At 35.0% G+C, this 23,568-nt stretch overlaps 1 protein-coding gene across 2 annotated transcripts in view; it reads left to right on the top strand.

The window, feature by feature from the left end:
- The window catches only part of LOC114518929 (ATP-binding cassette sub-family B member 6, mitochondrial-like), a 16,311-nt gene extending 2,651 nt beyond the window's left edge, over positions 1-13,660 (top strand). Inside the window, exons 2-23 of one of the 2 annotated variants that reach the window (XM_028538967.1) lie at positions 1,050-1,486; positions 2,172-2,551; positions 3,023-3,108; positions 3,426-3,517; positions 4,578-4,682; positions 5,008-5,110; positions 5,735-5,824; positions 6,313-6,434; positions 6,849-6,958; positions 7,327-7,392; positions 7,630-7,755; positions 8,045-8,121; positions 8,308-8,371; positions 8,588-8,673; positions 8,876-8,933; positions 9,147-9,251; positions 9,445-9,518; positions 10,161-10,261; positions 11,206-11,318; positions 11,428-11,522; positions 11,940-12,008; positions 13,376-13,660. In XM_028538967.1, coding sequence (XP_028394768.1) covers positions 1,090-1,486; positions 2,172-2,551; positions 3,023-3,108; positions 3,426-3,517; positions 4,578-4,682; positions 5,008-5,110; positions 5,735-5,824; positions 6,313-6,434; positions 6,849-6,958; positions 7,327-7,392; positions 7,630-7,755; positions 8,045-8,121; positions 8,308-8,371; positions 8,588-8,673; positions 8,876-8,933; positions 9,147-9,251; positions 9,445-9,518; positions 10,161-10,261; positions 11,206-11,318; positions 11,428-11,522; positions 11,940-12,008; positions 13,376-13,472 — 2,616 coding nt within the window. In that variant the 5' untranslated portion in view covers positions 1,050-1,089 and the 3' untranslated portion in view covers positions 13,473-13,660. Of the gene's footprint in view, positions 1-1,049; positions 1,487-2,171; positions 2,552-2,600; positions 2,686-3,022; positions 3,109-3,425; positions 3,518-4,577; positions 4,683-5,007; positions 5,111-5,734; positions 5,825-6,312; positions 6,435-6,848; positions 6,959-7,326; positions 7,393-7,629; positions 7,756-8,044; positions 8,122-8,307; positions 8,372-8,587; positions 8,674-8,875; positions 8,934-9,146; positions 9,252-9,444; positions 9,519-10,160; positions 10,262-11,205; positions 11,319-11,427; positions 11,523-11,939; positions 12,009-13,375 lie in introns of those variants that run through there. The other variant, XM_028538975.1, reaches the window with a different exon arrangement.
- Positions 13,661-23,568: the final 9,908 nt, after the last annotated feature.

Below are 23,568 nucleotides of genomic sequence, written 5' to 3'. Positions count from 1 at the left end.
TACGTATTTATATATATTTACAGGTGACGATAATGATAATGACTGTATATATATATATATATATATTGGGTCGTGAGTTTTTAGCTGTCACAGGTTTTTACCACAACTCAAGTTTTACCAGCGTAAAATTCACGAGCATTCTGTATAGGAAAGAAGCTAAATATTGATAACATAGCATAATTTATAATATAACATTTATAGTACACGCGTGCTGATTGGTCAAGAAGCGTGTTACTATTTAGCAATTAGACAACGAGTACGAGTTGTCTATGAGCGAATAGTCAACGAAGGCGAAGCCTGAGTAAGTGAGTTGACTATTCGCTCATAGACAACGAAGGCGAGTCAGGCTTCGCCTTCTTAGACTATTCGCTCATAGACAACTCGGACACGTTGTCTAATTGTTAAATAGGAACACTTGTGGGGGTTTGGGAGAACTCGAAATAACGTGGAATAATTTTCTCGTTCCCGTTCTCCCAAACTCCCATGCGTTTTTCTATAACTGTACAGGAATATCTTCTATTTATGATATATCTATAAATATTTTCTATTTATAATCCAGTCTATCTATTATAAAGCGGCAATCATTAAACTCCATGGCAATTAACGTATACATGTGACTATACTAATATGCCTTTAATGACAATCCTTTAGCAACTCTAAATAGTAATTAACCAAATTGGAAATCTTTTCAATTATGAGAAGTCTTCTACAAGCTTACGGTCTTTGTTCACACATCTTATGGACAAGAGAGCTAGGGTTTTTTTCGTTTTTCTTTGGAAAAACTCGGCACTTCCGATCGGTCCGATGTGACCGTAGCCATAGTACATCTTGCTCCTCTTTATAATGCTATAGAATATCACGTGTACGCTGTTTTGAAAGCGTACAACCTTTTTGTGATCATCTTTCGATACTAATACAACGCCTAACAAAATTTAGCTAACACACGCTGAGAATAACGTTGAGCAAAACGTTTGGAAAATAGTGTTTAAATGGTTCTATATAGATCGATCAAAGAAAGCCTAATTTTCTTTAAACGTTTTTTATGCTAGGTCACCGCGTGTTTAGCGAGCGTAAAGTGTGGCCTAGGCGATGTCTGTAAACACTTATTGTGAGAACGGTAAAGCACTTGGTGAAGATACGACATACAACCATGGTCTGCCAAGATGTCTCTTTGAAACCGTTTCTCCTCTGGTCTTTTTACTTCTGATCATACTGGCATGTATACCTCAACTTGTGAGGCTTGCGTACAAGAGAAGAATGGCAAAACAACGCTATGCCTCCATCCAAGATGAGTTTGATCAATCAATCGGCGCAACAGCCAATGATCTTTTGTTAAATAAGGAAACGCCTGTTTCTTCTTCATTTTTGGACAATCCGGCTAGCTTCATCTATGGAGAGAACTATCGCACTTCCTTTTTGTATACCTGCCAATTGTTTTTCCACATATGCCAAATTATTCTACCCCTGCTGGATATTGTCGTGAAAGGTAAGGTCTGGTATAGGTTTTGATTAAGTAGTTAAACCATAAAACATTAAAATTAAGACGATCACACGTTCCAATTAGCCTTTCTCACGATGACGTTTTGGGGTACTTTTACTTTTTTGAAATGGGTTTAAAAATTATGTTTAAACATCAAAAGCATTTTTTTAGAATAAACAGACCATTTGAAGAATAAATTCAGCCTAAAATTAAAGACAGTCGCCGTTACCAAGTTTTACGCTCACGGTTTTTGAAAAAAGTACCCCAAAAATGGCGGCATATTCGTCATCGTGAGAAAGGCTAATTTTGTTCGATCGAATTCACATCTGATAGACGTTTTAACAAATCAACTAAAGTCAATGTAGTACTGCTATATTAACAACCAGTCGCAATCCATAAGTCATGCAGAAGTGCATGAATTAGATGGTGTGAACAGACCTTACAGTAAGTATCTTAACTAAAAAAAATGGGTATTAATGTATATTTTGATATGACAACCTTTGGCAACGACTGACATATTTTGCTGTAAAAAGTAACCAAGTATTTATCAAGTAATTACAGTAAAATGTAGTAACGTATACTAACAAATAATGACACACGTTCTGTTATGTAATTCATAAAACTACGAAACAGACTTTGACCAGTCTATCGACTTTCTCGGCATTAGTAGCCTATTTTTTTTCTTTTTCAGCCTCAATGGAGTCTTCTCGTATACAAGGGGTAACCTTGGTCGGCGATTTGCTAATGTTCCTTGTGTGGTTTTTTGCTTACTTCGACACAATGATTGAAACGCAGGATCGTTATATAGCCAAGTTATCAAAGTACTCAACGCCTTTAATCTTATTTTGGGGTCTAACGTTCGTTAAAAATAACCTTGTCTTAATCTCATGGAACAACAATGAATGGTGGTTCCATCGAAAAACATCGGTCGAGGAAGCCGAATTTGTTCTATTTTGGCTGAGGTATTCGTTTTCAGCTTTGATACTATTTCTCGGAATGAAAGCTCCTGGTTTGTACAAATCAAGCTATGAGGTCTCGGTCGAGGATGACGACACCCTCGGAACGCCATCGGTACGTGGTGACCTAATTTTTTCTTCTTTTTCTTCATCGTATAGATTGCATAAAATAAAGAATTTCCCATCTAATTTCTAAAATATATCTAGTAGCTAAATTGATAATGTTGGGATACCAGGAGTACCACAAGGGTCAGTCATCACTCACCCTGCTCTTTATTTATCTTATAATATCTATACAGGGCGTGGATCCTTTCGAATCGGATCCCATTTTAAGTTTAAAATCCGTCTAGCTACGGCCTGCAACTGGGAGCAACTTTTGGGAATATTAACAGTAATTTTTGGATCAGCAATTAAGAGCGAGCAGTAACAAAAACATTGCACCGGCGTCGCAAAGGTGTAGGTTCCATTCCTGTAGCCTTGGGATTGATATGTAGTATGATTTCCAAATCTTGAAATTAAGACCCTCGATCCTTGGCAATTGTATATATTGCGCAACAGCGAGAAAACGATTTTGTTGTTTTTTCAGGCAGCTGACGGTAGACAAGTATCAACGTTTAAGGGAGTCATGAGAAAGCTGAAGATTTTATGGCCTTTTCTCTGGCCAAACCGTCGGTATGCTGTTTCATGCAAATTATTTCACCATATACATGTCCAGAATTCGTCTTGGTTGAGATCAGTTAAATCGAATAATAAATATTAAATTTTTAGCTGTACACCTAATATAGTTCCACGAACTGCACAGTACATTGCATTGCATTGCAGTACCTATGCATTGCTTAATTAACTGTGTTATGTGAACAGCTGCTTAACTATTTGTAAAATATATAATTCTGACTGCCCACTGCTTTCATTAATAATTACAGTCAAAGCAATGAACAAATCCACACGTATAACTTACTGTACCATTTTATATATTCTCTTTACTCTAGAACGTTGCAACTACGTGTTGTTGTTTGTTTTCTTCTTCTCGCGGGAGGTCGTGCAGTTAATTTGTTTATTCCTTTGGTGTATCGTGATATAGGTAAGATTATCTAGATAAGTACTTAGCATAGAAATAAATATATGTTATTTACCAGATAAGATGTCCGTATAGGGAAATATTTCCCAGGGACGTTTTTGAGACCGAACCGAAGGCCGAGGGATGTTTTTGAGACCGAGGGAAATATTTCCGTATACGGACCGACTAAACTGGTAAATAATTGATTTATTTTTTTGCGGTCCGAATTAATATTTTAGCGTTAGCTCTGTGCTTTAAAACCCTGCGCGGTCCGTACGGCCTCATACGGACCGCTCGCGTACCCAATCAGATTGTAGGAATCGCTAAAATATGAATTCGGACCGCAAGAAAAAAAAATAATAGACATTATTTCTATTAATAATAGACATCAAGTCTATTATTTCTATGGTGCTCATGCATGCTTTGTCTCAGTAGCTATATACCTTGAATGTATATATACAGTACAAACAACATTGGGCCGAGAATCGACCCCTGTGGCATCCCTGATGTTTGCAGGAATCGCTAAAATATGAATTCGGACCGCAAGAAAAAAAATAATTGACATTATTTCTATTAATAATAGACATAATGTCTATTATTTCTATGGTACTCATGCATGCTTTGTCTCAGTAGCTATATACCTTGAATGTATATATACAGTACAAACAACATTGGGCCGAGAATCGACCCCTGTGGCATCCCTGATGTTACAGGTTCAAATAAAGTACGTCAAGCTGCTTGCTGCAACGGAACTCGCAGCCTATCTGCTAAAAAAGAACTTGAATAAGTTGAATTTTCCCTGTTGTGAAGAAGACGCATATTCATTTTTAAGACGTGTTTGAATTTATTTTCTGCATACCGTGTACAAAATTCTATGCATGTTAAATGTTTTAGAAAAGCCAATTGAAATAATTAAAACGTATGAAATATTTTTGTCAGCTTTAGTAATTGTCCCCAATACTTTCTGGTGGTTATTTTGGTCTAAACGTTTAAAAGTCTAAACCTGTGTACATTGGGTCAGTGTATTGTTAGCCATACCATGTATTTTGACGGTTCTCACTTGTTCTCTTTATATTATATATAGTCAATTACCTAACCCCCGGCAAAGATGGCCTTGAAGGAAAAACAAATCCATTGCATTTGATTATTCTTTATGTTGTCCTGCGGTTTCTGCAAGGGGGAGGAACAGGTAATTGTGCTTCTACGTTCTAATCAGAGGCTTTAAGTTTAAGGCGATATTTGTGAGTGTGTGTGTGGGGGGGGGGGTGTATGAGTATTCATATATTCTGTTCTTTCCGACGAACCTCTTTTCAAAATATGTACGCGTACAAAAGAACTCCGTCAGGCAAAACAGAATATATCAATATTCACCCATCCATCTCAATTATCGTTCTAGTTTCGCCTCTGGTTCTAATCATTTTAATAGGTTATTAATACAACCTTACAAATAGCAGGTTATATAGCATTCGAAGTTTGTATTTTTTGTTTATTCTTCATTGTTTATTAAATTCCAGGTGCACTGGGAATGCTGAGTAATATGCGGTCGTTTCTATGGATCAAAATACAACAATACACTAGTCGTGCCGTTCAAGTGCGACTGTTTGCTCATCTACACAGGTGAGATTAATATGTGCTACTTTAAACATAACTTGTTTTGTGTCCTAACGTATGGTACTCAACATTTACGTCGACCAAGACTTTGTTTATATGTATAATATAATATGTAAAGTACGCGTGTGCTGATTGGTCGAGAAACACGGAAATTTTTTCTGCCCCGAGACTTTATATTTAAAAACATAAACAAAATAATAATCGAGCTGTACTTCACAATAAAAATGTTAAATACACGAGCATGAAAAACCCCGAACAAAAAGCTGTTCCTGAGTTAAAATAATGGACAACTATAGACTCTCTATTGGACTCACAAAAAAAAAACACAACATTGTTTATCGTTAGTTGTGAATAATTTTGTGAGAATTTATAATTTATAAGAAAAATTTGTATAAAATATTTTCCTAAAAAGAAATAGAAACACTTTAGTATAGTTTTGGATCCAAACTCCGAATATCATATCATCAAACGATTATCCCCTTGATATATATGTATTAATATTATTATTATCCCCTTAATATATATTGATTAATAATATATAAAATATTAATATTAACGAACGTTAATTATTCAACATGCAGTGCCATTTACGTCTTCTCTTTACATTATTCCGTTTGCTTTTTCTTCAAGTTTGTCGTTGCGTTGGCATTTGGGTAGAAAGACAGGAGAAGTATTGCGAATGATAGACCGCGGCAATACCAGTACTAATATTTTGTTAAGGTAAAACTACATAGATTTTGACACTGCACAGCGAATTCGTAATTCGATCGTCGCTTCCTCTTACGGGGAAAATGTTTGAACTGAACCATGTTTTCACGTCATGCAATGGATGACCAAAAATATGCAGGGGCCAGTTGTTCAAAGCTGGGTTAGCGCTGACCCTAAGGTTAAATTTTAATCAGCTGTTTTGGTTAATTGCTTAATTAACCAGTTAACCGCTGTTCGTTTTGAAACTTTACAAAATATGGATTTTGTTGGTCCAGAAAATATTTATGGAAAAAGACATTCAACTTATAAACAAGCAATTAAAAAAATAAATGTAAATATTTGCTTTAACTGGCTTTCGAAAAACTGGTCCAAGATTACATTTACTTTAACTGATCGTCTGTATGTAATCTTTGTAAGATTATCTTACAATAATAGCCAGCACTCGTGGATAAAAGATCAATATAGTTTTTTATATGTAAATTATATTGTTTATTTTATAGTTATTTGCTCTTCAATATCTTTCCTGTTATCATTGACATCATCATTGCCATAATTTATTTCATTCTCGCATTCAATGGATATTTTGGACTAATTGTTTTTATAACCATGGGTCTCTACATAGGTATGTTTTAGTGCAAGGTTTCTTTGAAACTTTGCAGTACTGTGATGCGTGGCAAAAATTCAAACGAGTCAGTCAGTCAGTCATTTGGGAGTAGCCTTGATATATTTTTGTAAATTTTATAACATTGCTTCTCCTTGCTGAATTTATTCCTAGAACGCCAGATTTTTCATTCCTTCACATGAGCAACTAAAAGTAGAATTCGCTACAATAATAATACAGGCCCTGCATTATTATCTTCGCTAGGTCCTAAGAATCGACGGTCTATTGTATCATTTTCCAGTTTGCGCACTAGTGACCTCAGACAAAGAGGGCATGTGAGGACCATATGGCAGGCCTGAAGTTTACATAAAGTTAAACATAGTTTTTTGTTGATTTGGGGTCTAATGATTTGATTTAATTCCCATTACCTTTTAGTACTGACAATTGTTATCACTGAATGGCGTACCAAATACAGACGTGAAATGAATGCCAAGGACAACAAAACAAAAGCAAAAGCAGTTGATTCATTGTTGAATTTTGAAACGGTACTGATTTTCATTTGCTACATATAGAATGCGACCATTGTGCCAGCATAATTTAATTAATCATTACGAAATACTTTAGACTGGTAAACGTAATAGTATAAATTTATACCGTATGGGAATATATGCATTTTATGCGTGGCTACTGGGTTGGACACGCAGATTGTTTCCTGCATATTTTTCACTACTAGCATTATTCGACTTGATATTGGTAGAGTTTGAAAAGAGTGTTGGGGTCGAAAATTTAATATACCAACATTTGGAAATTATGTATTAACATTTGGAAATTATGTATGGTAGTACTTTCCTTTCCCCCCGTACATGTCTGCATTTCTTTCTAAATTCTACTGCAGTGCTTCCTCATCTTTTAGGTAAAATATTATAATGCTGAGGATTATGAAGTTGGACGATATAATGAAGCAATTGAAGATTACCAAGTATGTTTTTCGTTCGGTATATCATCCCCAAAATATATCCTGATTATAATTTTACCATTGAAACATGACAACATATTTTTAGATTTGTGTCGAAGCATGTAGTGAATGCATCATGCTTCAACTGTTTCTACCCTCCTTCGCTTTATACAAAAAGAAAATAATAAAACAGACCATGCTCATACATGTACACACCTAGAAGACTGAAACTGAATCCCTCTTAAACCTGTTATATTTTAGGATAGCGAGTGGCAATCGATGGCCAGCCTTAATCTTATTAACGTGGTGCAAAATTTCATCGTGACAATTGGTCTGTTAGCTGGGGCAATTTATTGTGGCCATTTAGTCATTAATGGAACACTTAAGGTAAAGACTGTTGAATTGTCCCCTCCTAATTCGCTTTCTAAGATAACATGGGAAACTATGATGGTGTTGAATATTAAAGAAAGCATTTTCCGTGTTTCTATACAGTTATATAGACATGCGTGGGGATTTTATTCACGCTATTTCGAGTTCTCCCAAAGTCCCACAATGTTTCTATAATTCAAGTTATTTTTTCACTCGAAATTAAGACCCTTTAACTTTGACATATTCTCTGGTTATAGCTACATAAAATTATATAGCTTTCGTGACACGAAATTACATTTTATTTTAGGTCGGTGATTTTGTGTTATTCATAACGTATATCGTTCAATTGTATCAGCCACTTAACTATTTTGGAACTTATTACAGGTACATGCATAATGTAGAATAATGTATCGATCTAAGAATGCCTTTGCTCTTCACTTAAGGCTGGTTTTCACAAAACATATATATATAGTATAATTCGTCGAAATTCACATACGTCGTTATTTGTTGTAGTCCTTTTCTTGCAACCGGGTATCTTAATTGACTCACTGTGATTTTTTATTTTTGTAGATTTATTCAGCAGTCTTTTATTGACATGGAAAATATTTTTGATCTGATGAAAGAAAAACAGGAGGTAAGTGAATAATGGGAGGTGGTATTTGATAGGTTACATTTGCTTTCTATGCTATATTCTCCTAACCTCTCAGAGATGTGTGAATGTTTGCATTGTAGCTACGTCTGTTTGTGGAAACAAAACTAAATTCACGTGGTGTTTCCGCAAACGAACGTACAAAATTCGTTTACAGTGTTTGAAAAATTATGAAAATTAAATGAAAATGAAAAATTATAGGTTCAAGATATTCCAGATGCTCCACCGCTTATAGTTGATGGTGGTATGATAAAGTTCAACGATGTTCATTTTTCATACGAAGATGGGTATGTACATGCAATGAAAATCTTGTTGTATATCGCATTTTGTTCGCATTGAATGTAAACAATAATGATGCGATAACCAAGCTTGAGAATATAAAACAAAAATACCGTGCTCGTAAAATCCTTCACTTGCATCATTGATGTACTTTATAACATCCATCGACCATTGCTTTATGCCTCTTTGTCATGCTTGTTTTGAATTTAGAAAAGAAATCTTAAAAGGAATATCTTTTCTTGTTAAACCTGGTGAAACGTTAGCATTGGTATGATAATCTTTTTTCTTTATTCGTTAGACAACTCGTATATATAATAAGGAAGGGTATCCTCAGTTTATTCCTGTTTTAATGGTTTTGTTAAAAATTGTGAAAGTAAATTAATGGATGTACAAAAGATTTTTCATTTTCTATCATTTTTATGTTAACTTTATTTTATTTTAGTTAAATACATGTGACAATTCATATCAACTTACGTTTAAGGTCGGTCCATCAGGAAGTGGCAAGAGCACCGTTATTCGTTTACTGTTTCGATTTTACGATATTGACTCAGGGCTAATTAGCATCGACGATCAAGACATCAGTAAGGTATATATGTCTAAACAACTATATATCAAGATTCTCGTCTGGAAACAGTAGATAAAGTATATGAAAACGCCTTTGCCAGTTGATAAACTTATTAAAATAGATTGTTGGATATATAAAGTATTTGTGCTATCACCAGATTGCCAAATATTTCAATTCATTTTTTTTATTTATTGAAACTTCGTGTATGTTTAAGGTTTCTCAGAAGTCTTTGCGTAAGCACATTGGAGTTGTCCCACAAGATACTGTGCTATTCAATGACAATATCCGGTAATTTTAACGTTCTTTATTACAGTACCTGCTTAAAAGCTTATGAATCGCAAGGTTCCTATACTGCATAGATATCACAATTACCACGTTAACGATCTTCGGTTATTTGACCATCAGATGCATGTAGGATTACGCCAATCATGCATTTAACTATCATTTCTAAGCCCTTGAACAGCTACACCATCTACGAAATCTCTTTTGGAATATAAATGAATAATTATATATGAATAAATATTTTGAAATTGGGAGTCACCAAACTCGTTTTCGATATAAACGCGATTAAACTGTATTTTGCCACCAAAAGATTTAGCGCGCTGCCTATAATTATTATTAAGAGCTAGAGCGTTTGCATGAGCCTGGTTTCCTAGTTTTCAACGAAAACGTAAGATGATTTTTAAGTATTAAAATAAACAAGCACATGCTACTATAGGAATGACTACACAACTATCAGGATCATAAAAGTTATATACTCATTTTAATGCCTCAAATTAAGGCATTTCAAGTTTTGTTTAATCTCGCTTAAGCAGGAACATGTAAACAGCCCCTATAAGTAAAGGTTGTTACAGTGGAACCACACATCCTGGAGAACGATGAATATTGGGGGCATTATAGATGAATATGGAATTTCTTGTCACAATGTAGATATAACATCCGATATGGTAGGGTGGAGGCCTCCGACCAGGAGGTGGAAGATGCTGCGAATGCTGCTGATATCCATGTGCGCATTCTTTCCTTCACGCAACGTGAGTTAAATACAGTGAACTCAAATAAGACTGGAATGCTCACTCTCTGACTTTTCCTCATTAGTTAGTGAAGCCAAGATGGTGGATCATGAAGCCTTTCTTGTAGGTATGATCCAGCCTCTGGCGCGGAAATTTCAAAGGATAAATAAATATTGCCGCCAATTTACATACGAAATTTCCGCGTGGAGGCCTGGATCATACCTACAAGAAAGGCTTCAGTGTCCGCCATCTTGGCTTCAAACTTCCGACAAAGTGAGCGTTCCAGTCTTATTTGAGTTCACTGGTTAAATATTTCACTCCATAACACAACGAAACGAAAACGATTTTCTTTTTAATATTGATATTTAAAAGTCCCCTGTATCATGGTCTTTGAGATATTAAAGAATAGATGATGGTTAAGCAAAAATTATCCCGCTCCTTTCAAACAACAAGCCTAAACTCCCTATATAGCATATTTTTCGTTTTTTCTTAGTATTATTATAGCATGCAAACTTTTGCACACATGATTTTTACACGCAATTGCATGAGAAACTAGATACATGCAGGCCTTCTTGCGAAACTAAATAGCTAAATACAATGTTTCCCGCCAGGGAAACAAGTGAAAAATTATTGCCCGTTTCTTGTCATAACGAAGTAAAGTGTTTTTTTTAATGAAATCGTTGTGTAACATGTATGTTTTTGTTCATATATAACAAAACACTTAATGTACACTACCTCGGGAAATAGTGAGTTTTGTTTTCCATCGAGTCTCAATGTTTCCCTCGACTTCGTCTCGAAAAACATTCAGACTCTTGGGAAAACAAAACTCACTATTTCCCTCGGGAGCATACATTAAGTGTATAATAATCCTTGAGTCTTATACACGCTACTATTTTTTTTATCATTTGGCCTTGAAATTCATTTATTTTCATTCAGTCCAATTCTCAATTATCTCCGTTTTGTAGAATATGAGACGTTGGTAGGTGAGCGAGGTCTTAAAATAAGTGGAGGAGAAAAGCAACGTGTTGCTATCGCAAGAACTATACTCAAGAACCCGCCATTAGTTCTTCTCGACGAGGTCAAGTTTATTCTTATTTTCAGTATTCTGGCTTTTACGGTTTTAACGTTGAGCTCAACATTAACGCCGAGATACGAAATTTATACCTTATTTTTTTAAAATCTTACAGGCCACATCTGCACTAGACACCCAAACTGAAAGGAACATACAAGCGTCTTTAAGCAGTATGACCTCAAACAGGACAACAATAGTTGTTGCGCACAGGTACAGTGTAGTAATCGTTAACACAGAAAAATAACAAAAAAAAATACAAGACTTGAACAACTGAATATTCATGACTATCTAGTATCTCCAAGCTACTCTTTTGTTTCATGGGACACGATTTTAATTGACTGGGCTACAACATTGATACTCTTTTTATATCGTGTAAAATAGATTATACAGTCTTCCTGAATCTTTAAGAGCGACGTTATGGACAAATTACTAGATCTCATCACGTTGTAAAACCTTTTCCAACCTGCATATAAAAGGATATTTACACTCTTGTATGATGTCGGATTTCCTAATTTTTTATTTCGAGTCGGATTGTTTTATAAATTTATAGATAAATAGGTATATAGAAACTATTCTGATCTACAGTTTTGTTAGATAAATCTTCTTCGTTCTCTTTCATTTCGATAGGCTTTCCACGATTGTAAATGCTGACCAGATTCTAGTTCTTAAGGATGGTGAGATTGTGGAAAGAGGGCGGTAAGAAATAATATTTTTTCATTTTGTTATCAACATGAATATGATAGTAATGGGAGCTGGTTATCTTTTAGAAGTGTATATACACTATTATTTTTTTGAAGTGTTGCAAGAATGCATAACCGTGTCTTATGAAGCGACATTCTGAAATTGAAATTTAAAATAAATTTATCCAATAACGGTTCGGTATTGTTTTCTAATGCTTAAAAAAAGGCTTAGAAAAGATTTAATATAACCTTCACAATCATACATGCAATGCATGTTTGTTATAAATATTCGTTCAACAGTATACAATTATTGGATGAGGCTGAGCTCATTATCAAGGATTATTCAGACCGAGGTCAAAGTTATCTGGCGAAGTGAAGCTGAGGCGGATAACTTTGACCGACATAATTTTTCAGGCGGATAACTTTGACCGACACAAAAAACTAGAGAGTTTTTAACTTTTTTAGCTCTTAATACTTATTAGTCAAAATGAAAAATTCTTTTTCATGCACGGGTTGTACAGCCTGAAGGATGTTGTGTATCTTTGCACATAGCTCGTGAGAGTAAAAATTGAAATCCATCTCATTTAAGGTGGTTCTGAATTTAAAACAATATTTTTGTGACGTAATTACCGAAAAGGTCTATTGAGTAACGCCGTATATATTTAGCCGAGGATATTCACGATCAACTGTAACGATTTTCCATCTCATTTAATGAATAATTTAGCTACATTTTAGCCAAGTAGCCTAGGCAATCGAATGAAGTGGATGAGCAAAGTTAATTGAGTTACACACTTCCGGCCGTGATACAAAAGTATACAAAATTAGTCAACTTCGCATGGCTATATTTTCCGTAATTCACACAACAATTCGCAGCGTAACTTGACAGTTTCACTTATTTTAATAAGCTCTTTCAGAACATTTCGTTTTATCGCAGTCTAAAGAAATTAGTCTAAAGCGCAAGTCGTCTATTGTTTGGTTAAAAAGTAAACTAATTGTTGCATATTTCTTTGACAATTTTAATGTGTATTTTTAAGTTACTTTGTAACTGCTAAAAAATTTATCTTAGAAAATCTTTTTTTTGAAATTATTTTGGGCTAGAATTCGGTTGTTGTCGCGCCGATAAAACTGAGCTCTTTTTGTTGCTGAGCAACATCTTAAATAACATAACGAGAATTGCATTTTTGATGTAATATTTTTTTCTTATGTTAAATGTAAGAATTAAAAAAGCTCATAGTGGAGTGTGCCTTTGTGGTCTTAAAAATGCATTCGGGAGAATGTTGGAAGAATACTTGAGAAGCTTTTAACTTTTTTAACTCTTAAATAAAGTTCGTATAAATTAGTTCAACGCAATTAATCACATTTCGACTAATTTAATTGTCGTAGACATCAAGAGCTTTTGGATCGACAAGGAGTATATGCAAATATGTGGCAACAGCAGCTAACCGCAGAGCAAAGCGAAGGGGAGGATAATCAACAATAATCAAATCAATTTTATTTTCAACAAATTAATTCTGTATTATAATTCCATTCGTTTCATATTTCATAATTTGACATTATCGAACTCTATTCTTTAGTAAACATGAAACTATATTGTAAGCTTGAAAAACGTTTTCCTTTCAAAATTCAAAAGATAGTCAGTTTGCAAACTTATTTTTGTTTCGTATATTTTCATGCTGCGGTTTTTAGTTTTGTTTATTTTGTAGCCGAGCTTTTTAGGTCCTCGCTTCCACAACTTGTTCAAGAATTATTCACCTTAGGCTCGGTGAATATATCTGAATAAAAACCTGACGAATTGTTTATTATAATTACAAAGTTGATTTTTGTGACGAAATGAATCTGTTTTAAAGAATACATGTTTTACAAACGTAAACAAACATCTCGAGCAAAATTAAGTTGAAAAGCGTTCTACAAAGTAGTTTTTTCGCCTTGAACATAATTTTAGGCCTAATTTTTTAACAACTTTTTTGCTTCACTTCGACAACAAAAACTCGCTGCCATTTTAAAAAATCCGCTTAATTAAGCGTAATAATCCGTATTGTTATTTATATAGGTTCTGTGTATTTTAAATGTGATTGGTTCATTCGTAGTCACATGACTTTAAATAAATGCAATATTTCCCTCCAGGGAAACAAATGAAAAATTGTTGCCCGCATACTGTCATAACAAAGTTTTTTGAAATGAAATTGTCGTGTAACATGTATGTTTTTGTTTCTATATATAACAAAACACTTAATGTTCGCTACACCTCGGGAAATAGTGAGTTTTGTTTTCTCTCGAGTCTCAACGATTCGACTCTTGCATGGGAAAACAAAACTATATTTCCCTCGGGAGCATACATTAAATGTATAATAATTATCGCGTAATAATCCGACGTCGCTGGAATTTTCCATAATCACCTTTGTAATTATAGTAAAACAAATTAAGTTAAAAGCGAAGATTTTAATTTCTGTTTCTGGGCAACCCTATTTCAATAAAAGGAAATATCATACAGCTATAGAAACATTTTTATCATACAGCTATATGTATGTAGCACCTATTATAACTTTAATTATATTTTTTATTATATTTATTTTACCCTCTCCCTAGGCCTAGTTCTTTTGTGACTAAGCTTGTAATTTTTTTAGTGCTCGGCTCCCTCCTTAATGAGCAATTATTTTCCAATCAGATGTTGAGAACTATGGGGAAATTATTAATTAGGGATATAATTTAGTTAGCCAAATATGTGTCAATCAATTTATACGTCATAGGTTATCAGAGAAGGCAAATATGTAGGGTGTTGCATGAGAATCGAGAAGGAGAATTGTGTAGTCGTGATTGTGAGAGGGTGATGTATCGGTGAAGCGAATAAAAAGAAAAAACTAACGTGAGTGTGTTGGCTTAAACATAGCCTCTAACGGCAATTCCCAGCACAGTTTCAATTCGGCTTCATCCAACGTTCTAAAAAGCGAAAATAGCTTCATCCAATGTCTTACAGCGAAAATAGCTAAAAATTGGTTGCGTGCACTGTGTTAGTACACATTATACTTTGATAAGGTTGGTGCAGATTATTATCCAAATCAATACGTAGCCGTGACGCATTAGTGAAAAAAAGTCCAATCGGAACTACTCTATATCAAGAACACAAAAAATAGAATTAAATATATGATTAACATACATTTATACTAAACTACTAGCCACTTGTCGTAAACAACACTGAATGCATCGAAGAATATTTGGCATATTTTTTCACAAAGTTGCCTGTACATAGCGGTTTTTGGTTTTCATGAATCAAGAAAGAGTTCTTTCATTTGGTGAGTGTAGCGAAAAAATCAGGCTGGATTTCCACTTGCGGAGAAATAGTTCGCCAGCGAAATATTGCGTATTTTCTTTTGAATTAGGAACAGTCTATGTTGAACAGTCTATGTTAATTGCGCTATTAAAATTCAAAGAAAATATGCAAATATTTCGCTGGCGAACCATTTCTCAGCAAGTGGAAATCCACCTTAAGTTTGGTATCCTTCACAACTACTGTATACTTTCGCATGTGAAATAGGAATTTCATGAATATGAAATAGTATATAAAAGTAGAATTTGGCATGTGAACGAGTTATTTTGTACTTGTGAATTTCTCTTTTTCACGTATTGAATTTCCATGAACTTTGATCTCGTTGAGAGGTTTTCGCGCACGATGTATAAGAGCTAGACTTAATGAAATAATTGCTATTTATATTTTTTAAGGATAAAGCATAATATGCCGACATATCGCCTGCCTAGCTACATTCTACGTGTATGAACGAATAAATCACTTTCTTCAGGCTCAAGGGGAACATACGAACGTGGGTTTAAATCCTTTTTCTGACGTTAATCACCTACCGGCAAATGTAATCCCTATTGAAGAAACATCAAATCGAACAAAAAATACTTGAAAGGGCATTTTTTCTCATGCCTGGTGAAGGGTTTGATGGTTACCCCTCCCTATTTTCACAAATACATTTATGTCGCTTTAATTTTAGAAATAATATAAACGCCAATAAAAATAGGGTTTGTGATATCGATCATGACGGAGGTAGATTAAATGCTTTTGACAGATAAAAAATGAATAACAAAATACCTCTGATAACAAACTTGGATGACAAATTTGAAGTGGCCGTTATTTAGAGCTTATCATGCAATAGTTAATAGACAAGTACTCTATCTTGGACGCAAGTTATGCCAAGAGCCATTCCCAAAAAACATGACCTTGTATACCAAGAGCCTTTTGAAAGTGTTAACTGAATTATAACTAAAAAAACATTGCCTGCATTAGTAGAAGCTAAAAAATATTTATAATTGTAATAATGTGGTTTAAACCTATGGTGAAGCACATAGGCGTTCAGTTCGCGTAGGCGTAAACACTATATTACAAGTTTACATTACATGTCCATCTGTCCATGCACAGTCTAATCCATTGACCTTCAATTTATGTAAAAGTCGTACCATTGCATATACTCGACTAAGGTGTACATCTGGCATGAATCCATTTGTTGCATGTAGTTATACATGGTGCAGGTTTGCGTCGTGCATATTTTTTAATGTAAAAGGCCTGCCGGAAAAGCCATTTACAGAATGCAATCTCATGAAGTGGATTTTTCTTGGCTTGAATCAATTTGGCAACATAATTTAACGGAAGAAATAACAACTGGATAGTCATAGATAGAAAGTCCATGTCTGCATGTCTGCTTAAATTACGAAATTTCTACAATAATATTTCTTTGCAAACAGATATTACGGTTAAGTTTCAAAGAATGCTTCTGAAAGAAGGACCTTTATAACGTCACATGAATGCAGTTGAATTGTTTCAGTTGGATTAGTAATTGTTGGATTCATTTAGAGTATCAAAAATCACAAAAAATATGCTGGGTTATAACAACTGATGGTTGTATCGAATTTCATTTTCGTTCTCTTTTAAACGTCCCATGAAGTATTAAACGTTCTTTATTGTTGTTTCAGCATCATTAATTCTATGAATTTTATAAAAATAATAGTCATAGGCAATCCAGATTTAGTGCAAAGAATCTGTAATGAAATTACGCATAGTACCATAGATAATGTATTTTAACTCGCATTGTTCGGGCCACTAAAAAGGATTAGTGTCAAAATCTTGCTTTGCGGAGCTTTTTTAAATTTTATCGCAAACAGCAGCAATGAATGTAACGCTATTTGGTACATTTCCAATAATAATCAGATAATCAAAAAGGATTATCAACGGTCAATTTTAGTATCCGTTTTTCATGGGTGCGCACTTTCTATTGTGTATTGACCTCACAAATCCGTGGCAAAATTGACATTGGTGTATAGGGTGAGTAAAAAAACTGCTACCTGTTGATATGCAAATCAGCGCATAGCTGCTGCAATTTTGGCGCTAATGTCTAAAGGGAAGATTATTTGAATTAAAGCGTAATTCTTGTTTCCGGCTTTGGAAGTTAAATCTGTAGTCAACTGCGTCATGTTGAACACGACGGATTGTCTGATTTGGTCAAATATAATTTCACTGCAATTTACATGTTAATAATAATTTGTAGTCATACCCTGTATATGGGATGATCATACATGATGCTCTATGCCCCTGAGAATCTGATTTGATGATGCAGTCCTGCAGTTGTCGTTGGAAGCAGATTCGGTTGCATGAGTATAGTATAAGGTCTGCATCACATATGCGCTTACCGTGTGCCAAACGCATATAGGCAATAAATAAGAAGGCGTCACAGTATGATTGCGTCATTTTTTATATGCTGTTTTTGTATAAATTGACGCCCAAGTTGCTATGTTCGTTCGGTGCAAATATGCTCGTTGGGTGCAAATACACACTATTCTCTTTTTACAACGTATTCTCAGTAGTGACGATGAAAGGTATGATTTCGGATACTCAGCATGCAATATTCCAAAGAAAAATTGTGCCGGCATGCATGCATTGCTCGAACATGCAGGTTTCGGAACTAGGATACATTGAAGGCCCCAGAGTCAAATTGATAAGAAAATGTTGACTCTTGCACTATTTTTTGTATGTACATTCTTGACATACATACTGCAGGGTAAGTAAAAAAGACTATATGCAACTATAACTGACCATACCTAATTAGACAACTACCTTGTGCCCAACAGGCAGTTAACTACAGTTTTCTTATCTCTCCCATTTTTAATCAAAGACGCCGACAAGATTTATGTTTTTGATTAATTCATTATTCACTTTAGTCAACTTCTGTTAAATTACAGCAGCTATTCGGCAAATTTCCAAATGAATAGGGATCGGTTTTTTTACTCACCCTGTAGACAATACATATGGTTACAATACATGTACAATTTGAAAAATTCTCTTGTAAAAATGCAAACTAATCAGGGGGAAGAAGGAAGATGTTTTCCAAAATGCGCAGATACCAGCTAGAGTATGCGGTGACGTCAAGCCTGTAAATTGCTTAATGCTGCACTAAGATGCCGCGATGAACACCCGATATGGTGTACTTACAAACGTGATTTCGGCATCTGTTTTGTCAAGGCAATCCGGAAACATAATTATTTTTTGAACATTAAGGCTTTTCGTACTACTACATGCATGCATGCTGCTATTTTGTAGCTTGGATGCATCCAAGCGTATTGAACATGCACCAAAATTGGATCGAGGCAGTCTATGGAGTGAAGTGACTATAGTCTATCAAGATAAAAGAATTGAAAGACTTAAGAGTACTTTGGTCCCAGTGCTTTTAATTTCTCGATAATTCAGACCATAGCTTAAAATACATATTCGATGTCGAGTAGCAACTAGAGAAAATATGGCATTCGCCAGCTTGTTCAATTCATCGCTTAATTGGGCATGCAGTCGCAAATTTACAAAGGTGATTGCTTTCCAGGGGTTTCAAAAATAAAAATTACAACTCTACGTTTAAAAATAACACATATGAAAATAACAACATGTTGATTTATTAAGGTGTAAAAGGACCAACAACAAGTACTTGTTAATAGCTTGTTGATTAAAACTAAACTTCGATAACCGCATAAGGCTTTACATTCACCACATGCACGACTAATTATATAAGTGATGTGTTCCGGTATTATAGTGTTTGCGTTTAAAACACAGCTGCATAAAGGCTTCCTAGTGCATGACGTATACCTGTTACATTAATCCAGTACTTTCTTCACATTCAATTGCACATTCGCATACTTTATGAACAAGATTCATTGAAGCATATTTATTATTATCCACGAAATTTATAGTTAGAAGCTTTTTCATTAATTTCGACGAAGCAAACCTATCCTGCTGTTAAATATAAACTGTAAAATAACTAGCAAACTCGAAAGGTATATCTTAAAAACCCCATTTATTTCCGGATACCTGTCCTGTCAGACCGTAGAAGAGAAATTGATTAATGGGATTATACTTATTTACTATTTGGGCGCTTTCCTTTATACGGAAAAAACGGTCAGACCGGTCCTGTTGTATTTCGGTACAGACGGATTACTGGTATTTTAAAGCGTTTCAAGAACTCTGCATTCAAGTATGTCGTTATTTACATTTGCCCATACTCAATTTCAATTCAAAATATGACCGGTCTGACCATTTTGGCCGCTTAAAGGAAAGCGCGCTTTGAGTAGAAAAGATGGCGGAATTGAAAGTTTAGACATTACTCGACATGGTTGAAGAAACACTAAACGGGCACCCTTCCCCGCATCTTTCCCAATCGGGAAATGCGGGATTTGTTTGTCGAGTAAGATTTCATGCTCTGTTAGGAACGTGACAGTTCAATATTGATATCACATAAAGCTCTTAAAGTGCAGGAAATTGTTTTCTATCAGCCTCTAAGTGGGTTGACAGGAGCAGAGAACAAAGGTTTGACCTTCTTTAAGAATGTGGTTAATTAGCACCTCCTCGGCTACCTTCACCCATAGTCCTGGAATTTCTATCACCGCCACTGCTATCAATGATTTATGTAGTTTTTGCGGAGAATAGATAATAAACGTATATCTAAAATCGATGGACTAAATGAGCGTTGACAAATTTGCTCGTTAATCGAACTATTGCTCTCATCGTGAATGTAGATAAGATGATGAAGTATGCATGTACTGATCAAAGATATAAATCATCCGAAACACTTTGACGCAATTCGGCCGTTAAAGTGCACGATTAAATGCTTGAAATATGACGTCAATCGCGACTGTGTGAGAACCTCAATGTAGTAGCGTCTTAAATGTCCGTAGGATTATTTCACGAAGGTGTTTTTTATCATTATTGTACTAATGTTTCACTTCACGACCATTCAAGGTGTTTCCTTTCTCCCGTAAGAAACAAATCTGTCGACGATATATAGTGCGGACCAGCGCGGTGAAAAGAAAAACACGATAAATATTAAGCCCGGCGCGTACTAGCAAAAGTTACACGCAAACTTGTCATTCATAGCAAATTAGCTGCAAATTCTCGTGTGCGTGTCTCTATTATTTTTCTCATTTGTGACGCATTTGCCTGATATGTGCGGTCAACGAAGAACGAGTTGTTCTCAAAGCAAGTAAAAGGCCACGTTGACAGCACAGGCGGCAGAAAATATCAAACATGTTTGATATCGGGTAAATGATAATATGTTTGATATGAAGTAAAATACCTCACTTCTTTCCCGCTCACGAGAATTTTTGTTGCAACTAATTTACCACGAGTAACAAGATTCCGTGTAACTTTTGCTAGTGCGCGCCGGGCTGTAATGTCGAAACGTCTAAATATATCTAAAAGATATCTAAATATACATGTCTTTGGTGGGTTTTAATTGACACCGCGGAAATTGGTATAGGCTTAGCCGCAATTCTCGATACTTAGACTTCAAACTTGGTGAGGAAAAAGATTTATAAATATTCAAGAAAATATGTCTTGCACAAAAGATTTGAAGCTTGCTCACGGTAAAAACGAATCGTCTGAATTAATAACCTTGTGTATACTTTAAGCCTCAAAATGGCCATTTCACAGTGGTCAGATGTGCATGATGAGCTGTCAAAAGATTGCAGAATGCGTATTCAGAAGAAAAATTGAACTTTTTTAAGATATTCAAAAGGTTTCTCTTTGATAGGGCGATACAGAAATGCACAATTGTGAACCAGCGATTAGATTTTCGGGTTGAAACGTCTTAAACACCAATTTCTGCGGTGTCGTTTTAATTATTCATTGAAACCTGGTATGGGAATGTACAGATGCATGGGGATTCCGATATGTTTCGCACACAAACTGCATGGATCGACGTAATCATGATTGGAAATGCGTCCTCCATCAGAATTTCTAAATGGGACTGATAGAATAAACAAGACACTTTACTTCAGCATTCTTTCTTATAGAAAAAGAGCTAGGATAAATCCAAAGATGGTTATTAATTATTTAAGAATTTTCACGGCCTATCACGAGATGGAAAATTCGGCTTATTTTCTTTGAAAATATGTTTCTCTCGAAAATCGCAAAGATATAGATTGAAGAAATAAGAAATTATTTCTAAACAGAGATTTTCAATGCTCTATTTTACACCGCAAAGTGATGCCTTTATCATTCTGAAGTCATTATTAGAGTTTTATGCATGCTATAGCATTACTGATTAACCTTTTATCACTTATTTACCCGCCGAATAATATAATTTTTAACAGTAAAGCATACTGTAATATATTTCTAAAGAAATGAATTAGTCCTATTTTATTACCACATGAGCAGAAATTATGTTTTATATAATAATTATATACTGATTTAGAATGAAAACCATATCCTTGCATGACATAAATTATCGTCATTTGGTTGGCTGTTTTGATCATGCGGTTGTCTCTATTGGACCGTCTAACGAAATTTGGCAAAACTTTCAACTCCTACTTGTACAAGCAACACTGTGCGAGTTTTTGTTTATTGGTGGCATGCATGATGGGGCAAAATTTTTGTACTGTCGTCTTGTAACGCACACAAAATATTTTCTCTTTGAACCCAGTCCCCAACCTCTACCCTTTCTTCACAGCAAATCACGAAATCCGTAACATAACGATAATGCAATTGCCACAGTTTCCCACTTTCAAAGCACCGTCCTGCCATACACAGGCCTTCGTCTAATATTAAAAAAATTGTTACTACTTTCGTTTAGAGCTTTGACTTTCAGTTTCCTTTGGCGCTTTCCTTTATACGGTAAAAACGGCCAGACCGGCCCTGTTTTATTTCAGTACAGACAGATAATAGATTACTGGTATTTTTGAGTGTTTTAGATATCTGCATTCAAGTATATCAATATTTACATCCGCCTCACCTTTCAAAATATGACTGGTCTGACCGTCAGTTTGGCCGCTTATTGGAAAGTGTCCCTTGTTTCATTTGTATCCAAATATATGTTCGCCATTTTGTTTATTTTAAGACAATCAATTGATCTGATCTGAAGGGTCGTGTCCGAGAATGTAGGTTTCTGGCTTCAGTACATAAATCCGATCGTCCCTTGCGTGCTTATATAGTTCCAAGCAAATAATTTTATATAACTTATATTAGTTCTTCTGGCGAAGGCCCTTATAAATCGAATCGTTTAGGTTCAATTATACTTGTTGTTGTGAAAAGATAAAAAAACGTAATCAAGTGGAACGATGTTTAATATGCGAATGTTTTTTTAATTTTCTACCTCGAATAATTTTAGCTAAAATTAATTATTTTCAGTTCCATCGACAAATGCAATGAAGCAGCGTTCTAAACATGCATAGAACCTCGGCTGATAAACATATTCAGCTTGAACCCCAATTATCTGCAACTTGTGCTCAACATTGGCTCTTTTAAAATAAGTCGCTTTCAAAGGATACCCCGCGTTGCAAGGCTGATTTTTCGAAACGCAGCGTGCTAAGAATGCCAAAATTCACCAAAAAATAGGGGAAAAAACAGACAATTTAATTCGACTCTTTCATGATTGTTCTCGAATCATATTTTTTCCTGCAATCATCAAGTTTTCTAAATGTATATGATAAAGTATTCTGTATGTTGGGAATTGCGGTACATTTACAAATGCCAATGGTTATAGATAAGCTATATGTACTTAAAATGTTCCAGCTGGTTTTGCGAACATGCTAAAATGAGTTGGGTAAAATCAGTGAACTTAAATAAGATAGGAACGAGCGCTCACCCTTTGATTTTCCCTAATTAATGAGTGAGCCAAGATGGCGGATCATGAAGCCTTTCTTATAGGCATGATCCAGGCCTCTGGTGCGGAAATTTCAAAAGGAAAAATCATAATTGCCGCCATTTTACCCACGAAATTTCGGCGTGGGGGCCTGGATCATACTTACAAGAAAGGCCTCAGTGTCCGCCATCTTGGCTTCAAACTTCCAACTGAGTGAGCGTTCCAGTCTTATTTGAGTTCACTGGGTAAAATGCACCGATGCTGTATAGTTCGGTAATTTATAGGGCGCATGACAAAATAAAAGGAAACAGAAGCGATGATTTAAAAGTAGCGTGGGAACGACATATGGGAATTATATTGTACTGTGAACCTGCATTAGCATGGAAAAAAGAGAAATGAAATTTCAGATAAAAGGGTTTAAAGTGCAGCTTGTTTTTATACTGTTTTCATCTTTAATAATCCAAA

Source organism: Dendronephthya gigantea, unplaced genomic scaffold (genome assembly GCF_004324835.1).
Source record: "Dendronephthya gigantea isolate DGI-Jeju-01 unplaced genomic scaffold, DenGig_1.0 000000F, whole genome shotgun sequence".
NCBI lineage: Eukaryota > Metazoa > Cnidaria > Anthozoa > Malacalcyonacea > Nephtheidae > Dendronephthya > Dendronephthya gigantea.
This window is presented reverse-complemented; position numbering and strand designations above follow the sequence as displayed.